Below are 12,800 nucleotides of genomic sequence, written 5' to 3' on the forward strand. Positions count from 1 at the left end.
GAAACAGCTGCAAGTACAAGCTGCATTGCCCTGAGATTTAAAAAGTATGATTGGAATTTTATGCTTGTGGATTTAGTAGCTTCTGAGATTCAGTTTTGCTATCTTAAAAGAAAACACAATAATACTAGCCCTTCACCTACAGTCTTTTCTCCTCAGATTTTTATTAGATAGGACTAAGTGCCCTGGGAAACGGTTTCATTGATGTGCCATTAGCAATAGTTAAAAATGCATGATCATTTTCAAGAAGAAACTCATATTTCAGCCTATTTGGGGAGCTATGTTGAGAGTTTAGCTAATACTAAAAACTGGTTGGCAATTTCCCATATTCCATGCTTTCGTCAGTAGCAATAAGTGTAGGGGGACCTCCGCTTAATCCAGCTGTAAATTAGCAATGTAGTATTGCATAACTTATGCCTCTCTTTCCACAAAGAATCCTCTCCATTAAAAAACTCAGTTTGTCCCAGCCCATGGTTTCCCATGCTACATTTCTATTTTGATACTGTAAATAATGTGTTCTGGAGTTTCACTAATCATGTCCCTACAGACTGGAATACTGGAGTAATTGAAAACATACACTTTATTTACACTTTTCTTCCATTTCTTTTCAACTAGTAATTACAGGGATTTTACTTGAGTTCAAATTTCTGGATGGCATATCCTTTGGCAACAGTGTGGCCAGTGGCATTTTGATGATGAAGTGGGAAGGGCAAATGATATCTTAGTCAGTTGATATCTTAGTCAGTTAAGACTTTTTCCTTGAGGCAAAACTATAAAGTCTCCATCATACTGTATAAGAGAGGCTAAAGGTTAGGTATCCGAATCTTTATTTATATACATTAAAAAAATCAGAACATTTATTTAAATAGTAGGAAACTGCTGGATGCTCACCATTTTGAAAATCAGACCACTTATTTAGGTGTCTAAATATGGACATCATTGACTAATGGTAGGACCACAGGTTTGCAAATATTGACCAGACCGATTCATATGATTGTCAAACTCATTTGAAGGAGGCCTATACCAGATAGCCAGTGTTCTTTATTTTTAACTACATATTTATTGGCCATTTCACTGCTATTTTTCATGTAGCTTAGTTTTTTCTATTTTGTATCAACGTACTCTACAGTATAATTATTCTGTTAATGTAATCTTGTTTTATCCTAATCTTTAGATTTTTGTGTTGGATTCTCTTAGGCATGCTTTTGTAACCCTTGATAGTTTCCTCTTTCAAGATGCTCCCTCAGGTGGGGATTATTTGAACTTTGTGAACTGTGGGAGGGACCAGGTTGGGGAAGGACCAGATAGACTGAGATGGAGCAGTAGAGCTGGGGTACACTAGTATGTGGAGTTAGTAAAGATGTCCCAGAAATCACTCTGTGTCCATCCATCAACCCAGCAGCCTTTGTCTACGCTAGGTAATTTAGAACTTCCATTTCACTGCCACAGCAGCTCAACTGATAACAGTGGTGGAGACTCTAATGTAGACAGGATTCAGGTATTTTTTACCATCATGTTGTCTGCCCTAATCTCGGTGGTAAAAACCTCCTGAGTCCTGTCTATATTATAGCTTCCATTGCTTCCACTGGTGGAGCTGCAGTGGTGGTGAATTATGGATCCTAAATCTGCATGTGAAGACTCAGCCTAATAGACAAGATAATGAAGAAGGTTGTAGGTCAGTTACTGAACATGGTTAAGATCATGTCTACAATTTGGAACAATCTCGTAAGTGAGGGAACTGTCTTGTAATCAGATCCCCTGACTCATTTGTAATTGTAGTGTAAACAGGCTCTTAGTTCTGTATTCGTTATGGTCGAAGTGGTAGATATACAAATTCCACAATTTTATGTTGGCTAAAACTAAGGTAGTGTATTTACATATCTACATGGAAAAAGGGTAGAAATCTCCAATCTAGATTTGTGCAAGACCAAATAACATTACATGGAAAATTGCCTTTCTAGCAATGGTGCCTTCAGGACCCTGCTCTTATTTATCCACTCTACACTAAATTTTGAATACGTAGGATGGTGGAATTTCTTCAGCAAGAGCGTGTCATTTGTTGAGCCAATGCATTCCCATTCTTCATGTTTATCCTTCACTAACTGTTCAATCTGATAGAGAGTTCTCTTTGACTTTAATGTCTGGGAATGTGCAATTTGAGGAATATATCCTTTTCCAGAAGAGGCTATTTTAACTGTCAGTGGAATTGCTTGAAGAATATTTTATTCCTGGAAACTGTCTGCCCAACCATCTTTGCTCTTGGGAATTAGTTTATAAAAAATTAGATACTATATTTTAAAAGAATTTAGGTTTATGGAATAGGCAATTGCAGTGCATTGCTAAGCATTGTCTCAAGGTAATTGTCCATCCCTCCCTCACCAGATGGCCACTTGACTCCGGAGTATGTATCCATAAGTAAATAACTCCCTTTCCTATAGTCTGGTGTAGGAGTGGAAAAAACAGAGGTGATATTTTTCTTTATATCATTTTTACGCATAGGAAATCAGAGTGAATTTAAACTGAGATTCTAATGTTGACAAAAATGTATTATTTATTCTTCCAGGAACTATCCTTTTGATATAGTGACACTTTTAAACCTAGTGCTATTCAAGGCGTCTGACACCAACAGAGAGATTTATGAAATTTCCATGCAACTTATGCAGGCATGTATCAGCTACTTAAAAAAAAATCTCCTTTAAAACAGTAACCAAATGCAAGTGGCCCTATCGTTTTCACCATTAACTTCTTACCATGTATTACAGTTCGGTTGGGGTTTTTTACTTTTTGTTTTGAAACCACGACTAGGTGCTACAGTAATAAATATAGTATATAATAATAATCATAAATGCTGCCGTGATTACTTGTATACAAATTTAAAGCAAATGATTATTTATAATATTTCTGCAACTTGGAAATTTTACTGTGAAACATGTAGACCTTTATGTGATTTCTTAATCTGTTTAAAGTTGAAATTTGAAAGTTTTGTGCATTAATGAAATCCTTTCACTTCATTGTCCACTTTCTTCTCTTTTGTAGATTCTTGAGGCAAAGCTTTTTGTTTATTCAAAAAAAGTTGCTGAGCAAAGACCTGGCAGTATCCTGTATGGTACACATGGCCCATTACCACCTCTTTACAGTGTTTCATTGGCACTTCTTTCATATGAGCTAGCAAGGATGTATCCTGAGCTCACCCTTCCACTTTTTTCAGGTACCTGTCTATTGATATTTTTAAAAAATGTTTTCAATATTTGTTTTTTATGTAGTGTACAAATGGTGGCCTGTTAGTGTATTTCAAGTTGTGAATAACAATTAGATTGATATTTCTGGTCAGTTTGGTTATATTCCAATTCTATTGTACTAAAATTAAGCAAAATGCTTTCTAATTAGATACACAATTTCCTGCAGACATATGCAAAGTACAGTAGTTGATATTTAAAACTCAGGGTGTGCAGTCTTTGGGGGTGGACTGGGAAGGGGCTATGGTCAGGGGTGCTGGAACTAGGAGTGCCCCTGGCTTGAAGTGGTTTCCATCATATACAGGGTTTGCAGTTTTGTTCAATGGCTTTCAGCATCCCCACTATAAAAATTGTTCCAATGCCACTGACTGTGGTGGTTTTAAGGCAGCTTTGTGCCCTCACAATCCTGGGCTGTTCCTTCACTGGTTAATTCCCTCACTTAGAAATTTGCACCTTATTTCTAGTCTACACCAGTCCAGCTTTAACTTTCAGACACACACACGCACACATCCTGGTGGAGAGGCTGATTTAAGCAATGGATTACATACCATAATTAGTAATTCTACAGTTTCATATGTGCAATTTCTTAAGAATTCTTGGCTAAATACCATCTGGTCCTGCTGAGACCTCAGTCTCGGACAGTTCCTCAGATTTTTCACCTAGAAAGAATGGCTCAGGTGTGGGAATCTCCCTCACATCCTCTGCAACAAAGACTGATGCAAAGAATTCACTGAGCTTCTCCACAATGGCCTGGTCTTCCTTGAGTGCTCTTTTAACACCTCAATCATCCAGTTACCCCACTCATTGTTTGGCAGGCTTCCTGCTTCTCATATACTTTAAAAAATGTTGCTCTTAGTTTTTGTGTCTTGTGCTAGTTGCTCTTCTGATTCTCTTTTGGCTTGCCTAATTGACTTGATTTGCCAGAGATTATGTTTCTTCTTGATTTTCCTCAGTAGGATTTGACTTTCAATTTCTAAAGGATGTCTTTTTGTCTCTAGCTGCCTCTTTTACTCTGTTGTTTAACCATGGTGGCATTTTTTTGGTCCTCTTACTCATTTGGTTTTTTTTATTTGGGGTATAAATATAGTTTGAGCCTTGTTATGGTGTTCTTAAAAAGTTTCCATGCAGCTTGCAGGCATTTCACTCTTGTGACTGTTCCTTTTAATTTTCATTTAACTAGCCTCTTCATTTTTGTTTAGTTCCTCTTTTTGAACTGAAATGCTACTGTGATGGGTATTTTTGGTATTTCCCCCCCTACAAGGATGTTAAATTTAATTACATTATGGTCGCTATGAGCAAGCAGTTCAGCTATTTTCACTTCTTGGACCAAATCCTGTACGCCACTTAGGACTAAATCAAGAGCTGCCTCTCCCCTTGTGAGTTCCAGGGCTAACTGCTTCAAGAAGCAGTCATTAATGGAGTCATTCTTGTGATGCCTAGAGTCCCCAGTTGAGGTCAGGGCCACTTTGTTCAGACCTACACCCTGTACAGACACATTGCAAGAGGCAATCCCTTCTCATAAGAGTTTACAAGACAAGATGGACTGTGCTGGGAGAAACAAGTATTATTTTCTCATTTTTTAGGTAGAGAATTGTGGCACAGAGAAAGTAAGTGGCTTACCTGAGGTCACATAGGAAATCTATGGCATGACTCCTGAAACCCTCCAGTCCAGTGCCTTAACCACAGGGTCATATTTCCTTATCAATAAATTATGACTTTTTAATGGCATACATTTTATGTTTACACATATTGTTTATTTGTCTATAATATGCTTTCACACCTACTTTTTATGAAATAGTGTTAGTGTTCTATAAAGTATGTTCACAGTACTCAGAGTCATTTGTGAATTAAATAGGTCTTCACAGATAAGGAATTAAAACTTTATATTTAGGGCCCTACCAAATTCACGGCCATGAAAAACACATCACAGATAGTGAAATCTGGTCTTTTGTGTGCTTTTACCCTATACTATACAGATTTCACAGGGGAGACCAGCGTTTCTCAAAAGTTGGGGGTCACAAGGCTATTTTAGGGGTTGCAGTATTGCCACCCTTACTTCTGCGCTGCCTTCAGAGCTGGGCGTCCAGAGAACAGCGGCTGTTGGCCGGGCATCCAGCTCTGAAGGCAGCGCTTCGCCAGCAGCACCACAGATGTAAGGGTGGCAACACCATACCAGGCCATCCTTACTTCTGTGCTGCTGCTGGCGGCAGCTCTGCCTTCAGAGCTGGGCTCCTGGCCAGCAGCCGCTGCTCTCCATCTGCCCAGCTCTGAAGGCAGCGCCACTCCCAGCAGCAGTGCAGAAGTAAGGATAACTGTACCGCAACCCTCACTACAATAACCTTGCAACCCCCCCACACTCCTTTTTGGGTCAGGACCCCTACAATTACAACACCGTGACATTTCAGATTTAAGTAGCTGAAATCATGAAATTTATTATTTTAAAAATCCTATGACCATGAAATTGACCAAAGTGGACTGTGAATTTGGTAGGACCCTATTTACATTGTATTCTGAAGACATGTATTTTTTTCTATTATGTATTTTGTTTCGGCCTTATCTTTATTGTTGTTGTCTTCTAATTTTCTTTTTGAAATACACTAGTTACTATAGAAATAATATCATTGATATGAATAATGCTTAGTGATACCCACAAGTGTTTTTATTCAGTCAATGTATGTAAATGCCTTGAGATTTAGGCCACAGTTAGGAAATATAGAAGCTTATGTGACAATTATAACCAGATATCAGAATACTATAATTATTTACAGAACACTACTGACAATTTTCCATAATTCTCCAAAAGCTTTTAAAATTCTAGAATAATTTGTCAAATCTGCCCTATTTTTTTTGTGTTAGCAAAAATTTAGCTGTGTGTGTCGGTACACAGCAATCTATAATAGGGCATGTCTTGAACATGCTTCTTAATTTATATTTCTAAATTCAAAATTCTTACCTCAGTTATTTTGCACTTAAGACCTCTGACACATTGCTTACTAGTAGCTTACATCAATGTAATGTATGTTCCTCCTGCTAATACCTAAATATTTGCTTTTGTGCTTTGATAATATTCTCTTTCCTTGCAAGATTAAGGTCATCAGGTGGCAAAACAGAAACAACCAGACTTGCTAAGCATGTAATTTTTTCAGTGTACTTGTACTTATCTTTATAGACTAATGATTGATGCTTTTTAATGCTTACTATTTTAGAGGTAAGTCAACGATTCCCAACAACCCATCCAAATGGGAGACAGATCATGCTTACCTATCTGCTACCATGGCTTCATAACATCGAACTTGTAGACAGCAGACTTCTTCTCCCAGGTTCAAGCCCTAGCACCCCAGAAGATGAAATAAAGGCTAAGGAAGGGGAAATAGCTGTCACATATGGACTGAAAGGAAATGGATGGGGCTCTCCTGAGGCCACATCGTTGGTGCTTAATAATCTCATGTATATGACAGCTAAGGTAAAGCAAAACTGTTTTCTGAAATATTCAAGCTATGATATTTTTAAAAATTCAAAAATACTCAAAAACTAAAGGGTGTCTAGAATTCCTTCTATTGATATAATCTTGCATGAGCACAAATACTCACGTCTCTCTAAATGTGGATTTCATTCTGAGTAAAAAATTGTACACGTTTCTAAGTGACTTAGGAGCCCAAATCCCACTGAAATGCCATTTCACTTCTGACTGGTATGTAGGCTCCTGAATCACTTAGTTGCTTTTGAAAATTGTACTCTACATCTTGTTACTGTGTTTTGCTATTGATTTTGCATGAGCTGATGTTGTACAATAACATACCTTTAGTTTCTCTTCTAAATGTCTGCGTATATTAATGATATGTTTCGTGCACCTTTTCAAAAGTTCCATCTCTGTGCCTCTTTACAGTATGGAGATGAAGTTCCTGGGCTAGAGATGGAAAATGTCTGGAATGCCTTGGCCAACAATGAGAAATGGAGCAACAACCTTAGAATAACACTGCAATTTCTAATTAGCTTGTGTGGGGTTAGCAGTGATACCATCCTTTTACCTTATGTAAGTGTTTGTGTTTTGTTTTATTTGCTGTTGGTTGCACTGTATTTTTAAGGAAGAAAACAGCATTTGTTTTCTGCCAAATTTGTTTTCTGCCAAAATACCCCATTATGCTTATCCATTCACGAGCATCCAGTGTTATATTAGGTCAGTTGGGAAGAGTAAACGAGCCCAGACGCTGAAGGCAAACAGAGAAAATGTGCCATGAGAGCCTCTCTTTGCATCAGTGGAGCTTACTTGGTTCCAAGCAGGGGTAAGCTCCACCAGTGAAAATAGCAGCTTTGTCAAAGTTCAGCTTTGTCAGCACTGGGGAATAGTGCAGCAGTAACAGTGGCTGGCCACTAATGGCTGAAAGCATTGTGAACAAACATCAGAACCATTTTTCAATATCAAACTTACACAACAGATATTCATTTTGTACATACAAAATGTTATGAACACGACAGAAAGGAACTCTTACAAGTTTAAATAACTTGCATGAAAAATTAACTAAGTTAAAAATATTAAATGCCTTGAACTTTCCCCAGCAGGCAGCTAGTTTAGACGACAGCCAGTATGCTAAATTTTGCAAGGGCTTAAAACAATGAAAAGTTATACAAGGAAAAGGATAATAAATTCATGCTATCTCCAGTATTAGTGTTTGTGCATTTTAAGGATTTAACTCCAATTCAGGAAAGCACCAAGCATGTGCTTATCTTTAAACATGTTCTGAAGTCCATCCTTCTTTAGCAAGGCTATGATTTTGAAAGGTGTGTGTCAATGGGAGTTGGGTGCCTAACTCCTTTTAAGCACTTGCAAAAATCCCATTGCATAGCACTTAAGAAAGTGTTTAAGACCCCTTTTAGTCAACTGAACTTAAGCGTGTGCTTTAGGGCTTTGCTGAGGCAGAACCTTATATCAGTTATTTATGGTGCAATGCAGGATGTCAATTTAAACACTAGTGGAAATTGTAAAGTTTAGCATGTCAGCTTATTCCTTTTTGTTCCCTGCATAGCTGTCATTGATTACATAACTGTTCCTTCTTGTATGTGAGTCAGGTTGTACAATATATTGCTTCTGTTGCTGCCGTTAGAATAAAACAGGTTTTTTTTCTGAGTGAAGTAATATAGCTCCACTTCTGTCTGGCTCTTCAGTGGTTGGGAGAAACTGAATCAAAATTTAGTGCTTTTTACTTTTTTCAGCAGAATTACAGTTTCTTATTTGACTGTCCCTATTAGTTCCCATACTAAGAAAATGAGAATCCATAATTACAATGATTACGTTAGTTAATTAGCATCACAGGTGTGCATAGTTCTTTATAAACAGTTTAAAATGACAGGCGTGCCCTGTGGAGTTTACCACCCATAATAGAATAAGGGAAATAAAGGGTGAGGGAGAGTTTGTGGGAAGACAATGGAGGATCACAAGATGTCCTCATTATTACATACACATCTTTTTGGTTCCCTTTTATTTTTTAATTTAATATATTAAAATTGTGAACTCTGTCTTTGTGCAACGAAAGCTGGAATGGTTGTTATTGCAAGAAAGCTAAAAAGCTAAAAAGGCCCAAAAGGAGCATCAAGGTCAGTTGACTTGACAGGAGTTGTGGAATCTCCTTCACTGGAGGTTTTCAAAAGGAGTCTGGGTAGCCATCTGTCTTGGGTGATTTAGACATGACACATCCTGCATCTTGGCAGGGACTTAGACTAGATGACCTCTGCAACCCTTTCTAACCCTATGATTCTATGAGAGAAAATGCTGGGAACTGAGGGTAGACTAGAGAGGCAGGACTGTTACAGGACTCGGATTGATTTTAGGAAGGCAATACTAGCCATTTCAAAACACATCCTTTGCCACCTGAGCTATTGAAATGCTTTTTGTGCTTCTCCAGTCTGTGTCTACATAATGCTGCTAAAGATGGTCAAAAGCACAGGTGTGTTTTAGGTTTTGTCAGCCCAAGAAAATGTATGCTTTCGTCTGAATTTGTATCCAAAGTCCATTGGATACCTGTTGCTTTACATACAGCTTCAAGAGAAAGGTTACTAGAAGGGGGCTTTAATTACTCTGTCATGCTTTGTTTTCTGGAACTGACTTTTTCCTTTAGCTCAAATAGCTTATTTACAGAGGTCAGTGATGGCAAATTATTACCATTAAGTAATTCACTGTTTTTGTGTAAGCTTTATTTGTATCTCATGTAGCCAAGAGGAGGCATATATCCACACACACTCTCACAGAGATTATAGTCTCATAGAGAAATATACATATACTACTCCTGGGGAAATTTTGCACCGCAAAATTAAAAATTGTATGCCAAAAAATGAAAAATTGTGCGCACAATATTTCATAATTCTTCATATTTAGTTTGTCAAAATAACATAGTATAACCACTCCAGTTTCAGTTATTTTGGTAATTTATTTCAAAATACCTGTCAGCAAGCAGGTCTGTAACAATACAGACAACAAAAAAGATTCCCCCAGGAGTAGAGAGTTAAAAAAACCTCTGTGACAACCCAGTTCCTTTTTCTCTGTTATGCTTTTGTTGGGCGCCTCAGTCTGGGTGTGTCACACATGCCGGCTGAGCATATCTTCGGGGAAAACTCTGCGCCTGTGGTCTTTTGGTCGATTCTCATTTTTTTGCCCTGCCCCCTGTAGGGTTACCATATAGAGGTTCCCAAACAAAGGATACTGCTGAGAGAAGGGGAAGGCATGGAGGGAGCTGGAGTGGGGAATACAGTGGGAGGGTGCTGGAGCAGTGTGTGTACACTGTGAGGGTTACTTGGGGGAGCTGGAGGGGGCTGTGCGGGGCCCCCCGGCCCAGACACCCACATTCCCTCCCCTCCAGAGCCCAGGAATCCAGAGGAAGAAACAGCCTGATGCTGGTCAGACGGGGCTTGTATGGAGTTTCCTTCACACAGCCTCCTTCCTTCAGGACATGCTGGGAACCGCAGCTGTCAGGAACCCTCCAGCACCCTCTCACCCTCCCCTTCCAATCAGTAGTGTCCTCTATTTTTGAGCTGGGGAGCCTCACTCTGCTGGTTCCAGCAGTCCCTCGTGGCGGCCAGCAGCTCTGCAGCACCAAATCTGCAGGGAAAAAGTGAAATTCTGTGCAGAACATTAATTCTGTGCAAATTCTGCATCACGCAGTTGTGCAGAATTCCCCCAGGAGTAATAGACATAAATCTATACATTCAGAGATGGTATTAAAACAGCAATGCCTGTATGCAATGTAATGTAGGTATTGTTTGTTCATACATAACAATGGGAGAAACATGGAAGGCCTGTTTAAGAGAAATCTGATAGAAAAATGGAGTCATAAATTTTAAAAATGATGATAAAAATAGGAGATTTAGAGAATATACTCTTATGTGGAGATGCAAAACAATCCTGCCACCCCCCCCACACCCCCCAAAACTTCAGCAGTAGCCATGAACATTTAGAAAAAGGAATTAATGTAATATATTCAAACACTAGTTATTGCTTCTTCACAAAAAACTAGAATATAGTTCTTCCACTAATGCTGCTCTTTGCAACATAAAGTTAAAAGAACAAAGGCATCTTTTTGTCTGTTCCTCAACTTTGACATGATAGGAGTTTGATTTTCCATTATGATTAAGGCTGCGAGTCTATCATGGAAGTCACGGATTCCGGGACCTGTGGGACTTCTGCAGCAGCTGGTGTGGCTGGCCCTGGGGCCTCCTGAGCAGCTCGGGCAGCCCCTGGGTCAGTTGCACTGGGCGCTGCTGGGGCGGTCTCAGGCCACCATGCCCCCTCCTTCTAGCAGCAGCAGGATTTTGGGTGTGTGAGGGGGCTCAGGGCTGGGGCAGGTGTTTGGGGCATGGGAGGGGGTGAGGACTTGGGTGGCACTTTCCTCGGAGGGCTCCCCGGAAACGGCGACATGTCCCTCAGCTCCTAGGTGGAGGCGTGGCCAGGCATCTCTGCATGCTGCCTCCACCTGCAGGTGCAGAGTCAGCGCTTGGGGCAGGGGCAGCGCGCGGAGCCCTCCTGGCTGCGCCTCCACCTAGGAGCCGAGGGACATGTCACCACTTCCAGGGAGTCATGCGGAGCCAAGTAGGGAGCCTGCCAGCCCCGCCAAACCCCCTCCCTTCCCAGCAACCGTGAGGATTCCAGGCCACATGCTGTCTCCCGCCTTCCCAAGCACCAGCAGAGATCCTTGGATGCCCCTCCCCTGAGCACCCGTAGCGCCCCTAGGTGCCCCCTCCCCCAAGCACTCCTGGCGCCCCAGGGCCACTCCCTGCCACAAAGCACACAAGATTTAGTCAAGGGTATATAGTACAAGTCATGGACAGGTCAGAGGCTGTGAATTTTTATTTACTGCCCATGACCTGTCCATGACTTTTACTAAAAATACCTGTGACTAAAATGTAGCCTTAATTATAATTCATATCTTGATTTTGATAATCAGTAGCACTTTCATCTACATCTTCATTTAGGCTATCAAAATATGTCAGCTTATCACATGAATCTGTGCAATGCTTTGATAGTGCCCCAGTGTACCAAGATAAGAAATCATAGTTTACTGTGATAACTATAAAAGGTTTTTCATGCCATAAACACATGTTCCTTTAATCATTTATCTTACAGATAACTTATATACATTAATAACAAAGTAAAATAGATATGTAGATCTTATCCTAACAACTGTAGCAAAGGGAAAGAAACCACTTTCAGCATGGTGGTGGGTGTGTTAAAGACAGATGATAGGACATACTCCAAGTCAGTTTTGCATCAGAAATGTAAAAGAAACAATAAGACAGTTTTAGAGTAGCAGGCAGCTAAAAAGGCACCACATGCCATTAAACATTTACATTGTTCACAGCAAAAAGCAACATATGACTTTCGATATTAAAATGGAATTTCATAATCTAGCATTAGGAAGGACTAGCATATGTGGTACAGGTCCTAGAAATAGGGATATCAGCATTCCTCCTGTTCTTCTACATGTGGTCTGAGAGCTGGGACATTTTTAATGTTAAAAAAAAAAAAGTTAAATGCTCTTAAAGCAGCAAGCTAGATTTGGGTGAGTGAGTTTGCTCCTAAAGAGAGAGGCAGTGAGGATGGTGGCAGCTAAGGAAGAGAAGTAAACCCCGGGAGGACAATTGCTTGTTAAAACCTGTAGCTACTCAGATTTGTTGTGTCCAAATTAGACCTGAAATGGCAATAGTATACCACTCACCCCTATCCTCGTTAGAAACAAGGAGAACACAATATGTTTACTGCAGAGAGCATAGATGAGTCATGCCTCCCCATACTGGGGGGGGCGGGGGGGGCACAATCTAAAGGAAAAGACACGTGACCACCCCATGTGTCTCCTCTGCCCAGTGACTCTCCCCGCCATGTGTCCTGCCTTGTGCCCAGCACTCTCCCTGCCACACCAGAGTTAACTGCAGGAGGTTGGGGTGCTCTGTCCTTCTCCTGCTGCGCTTCTCCCCCGCCCCCCACAGCACACTGAGCTCTGCTCTCCCTGGCAGCCTGGCAAGGAGCGGTACGGAGCCGCTTCTCACGCAGCTGAAGCTGGCCACTCCAGGTCGCTGCTCTGT

General features: G+C 40.4%; 1 protein-coding gene across 8 annotated transcripts in view; it reads left to right on the forward strand.

Moving 5' to 3' along the window:
* Positions 1–12,800, forward strand: part of FRY (FRY microtubule binding protein) — a 375,793-nt gene that overhangs the window by 254,529 nt on the left and 108,464 nt on the right. For all 8 annotated transcript variants that reach the window (XM_048847137.2, XM_048847131.2, XM_048847143.2 and 5 more), the window contains 4 exons: positions 2,561–2,660; positions 3,034–3,205; positions 6,440–6,696; positions 7,120–7,266. In XM_048847137.2, the coding sequence (XP_048703094.1) occupies positions 2,561–2,660; positions 3,034–3,205; positions 6,440–6,696; positions 7,120–7,266 (676 nt within the window). The remainder of the gene's footprint in view (positions 1–2,560; positions 2,661–3,033; positions 3,206–6,439; positions 6,697–7,119; positions 7,267–12,800) is intronic.

The sequence above is a fragment of the Caretta caretta genome, chromosome 1, assembly GCF_965140235.1.
Source record: "Caretta caretta isolate rCarCar2 chromosome 1, rCarCar1.hap1, whole genome shotgun sequence".
NCBI classification, from domain to species: domain Eukaryota; kingdom Metazoa; phylum Chordata; order Testudines; family Cheloniidae; genus Caretta; species Caretta caretta.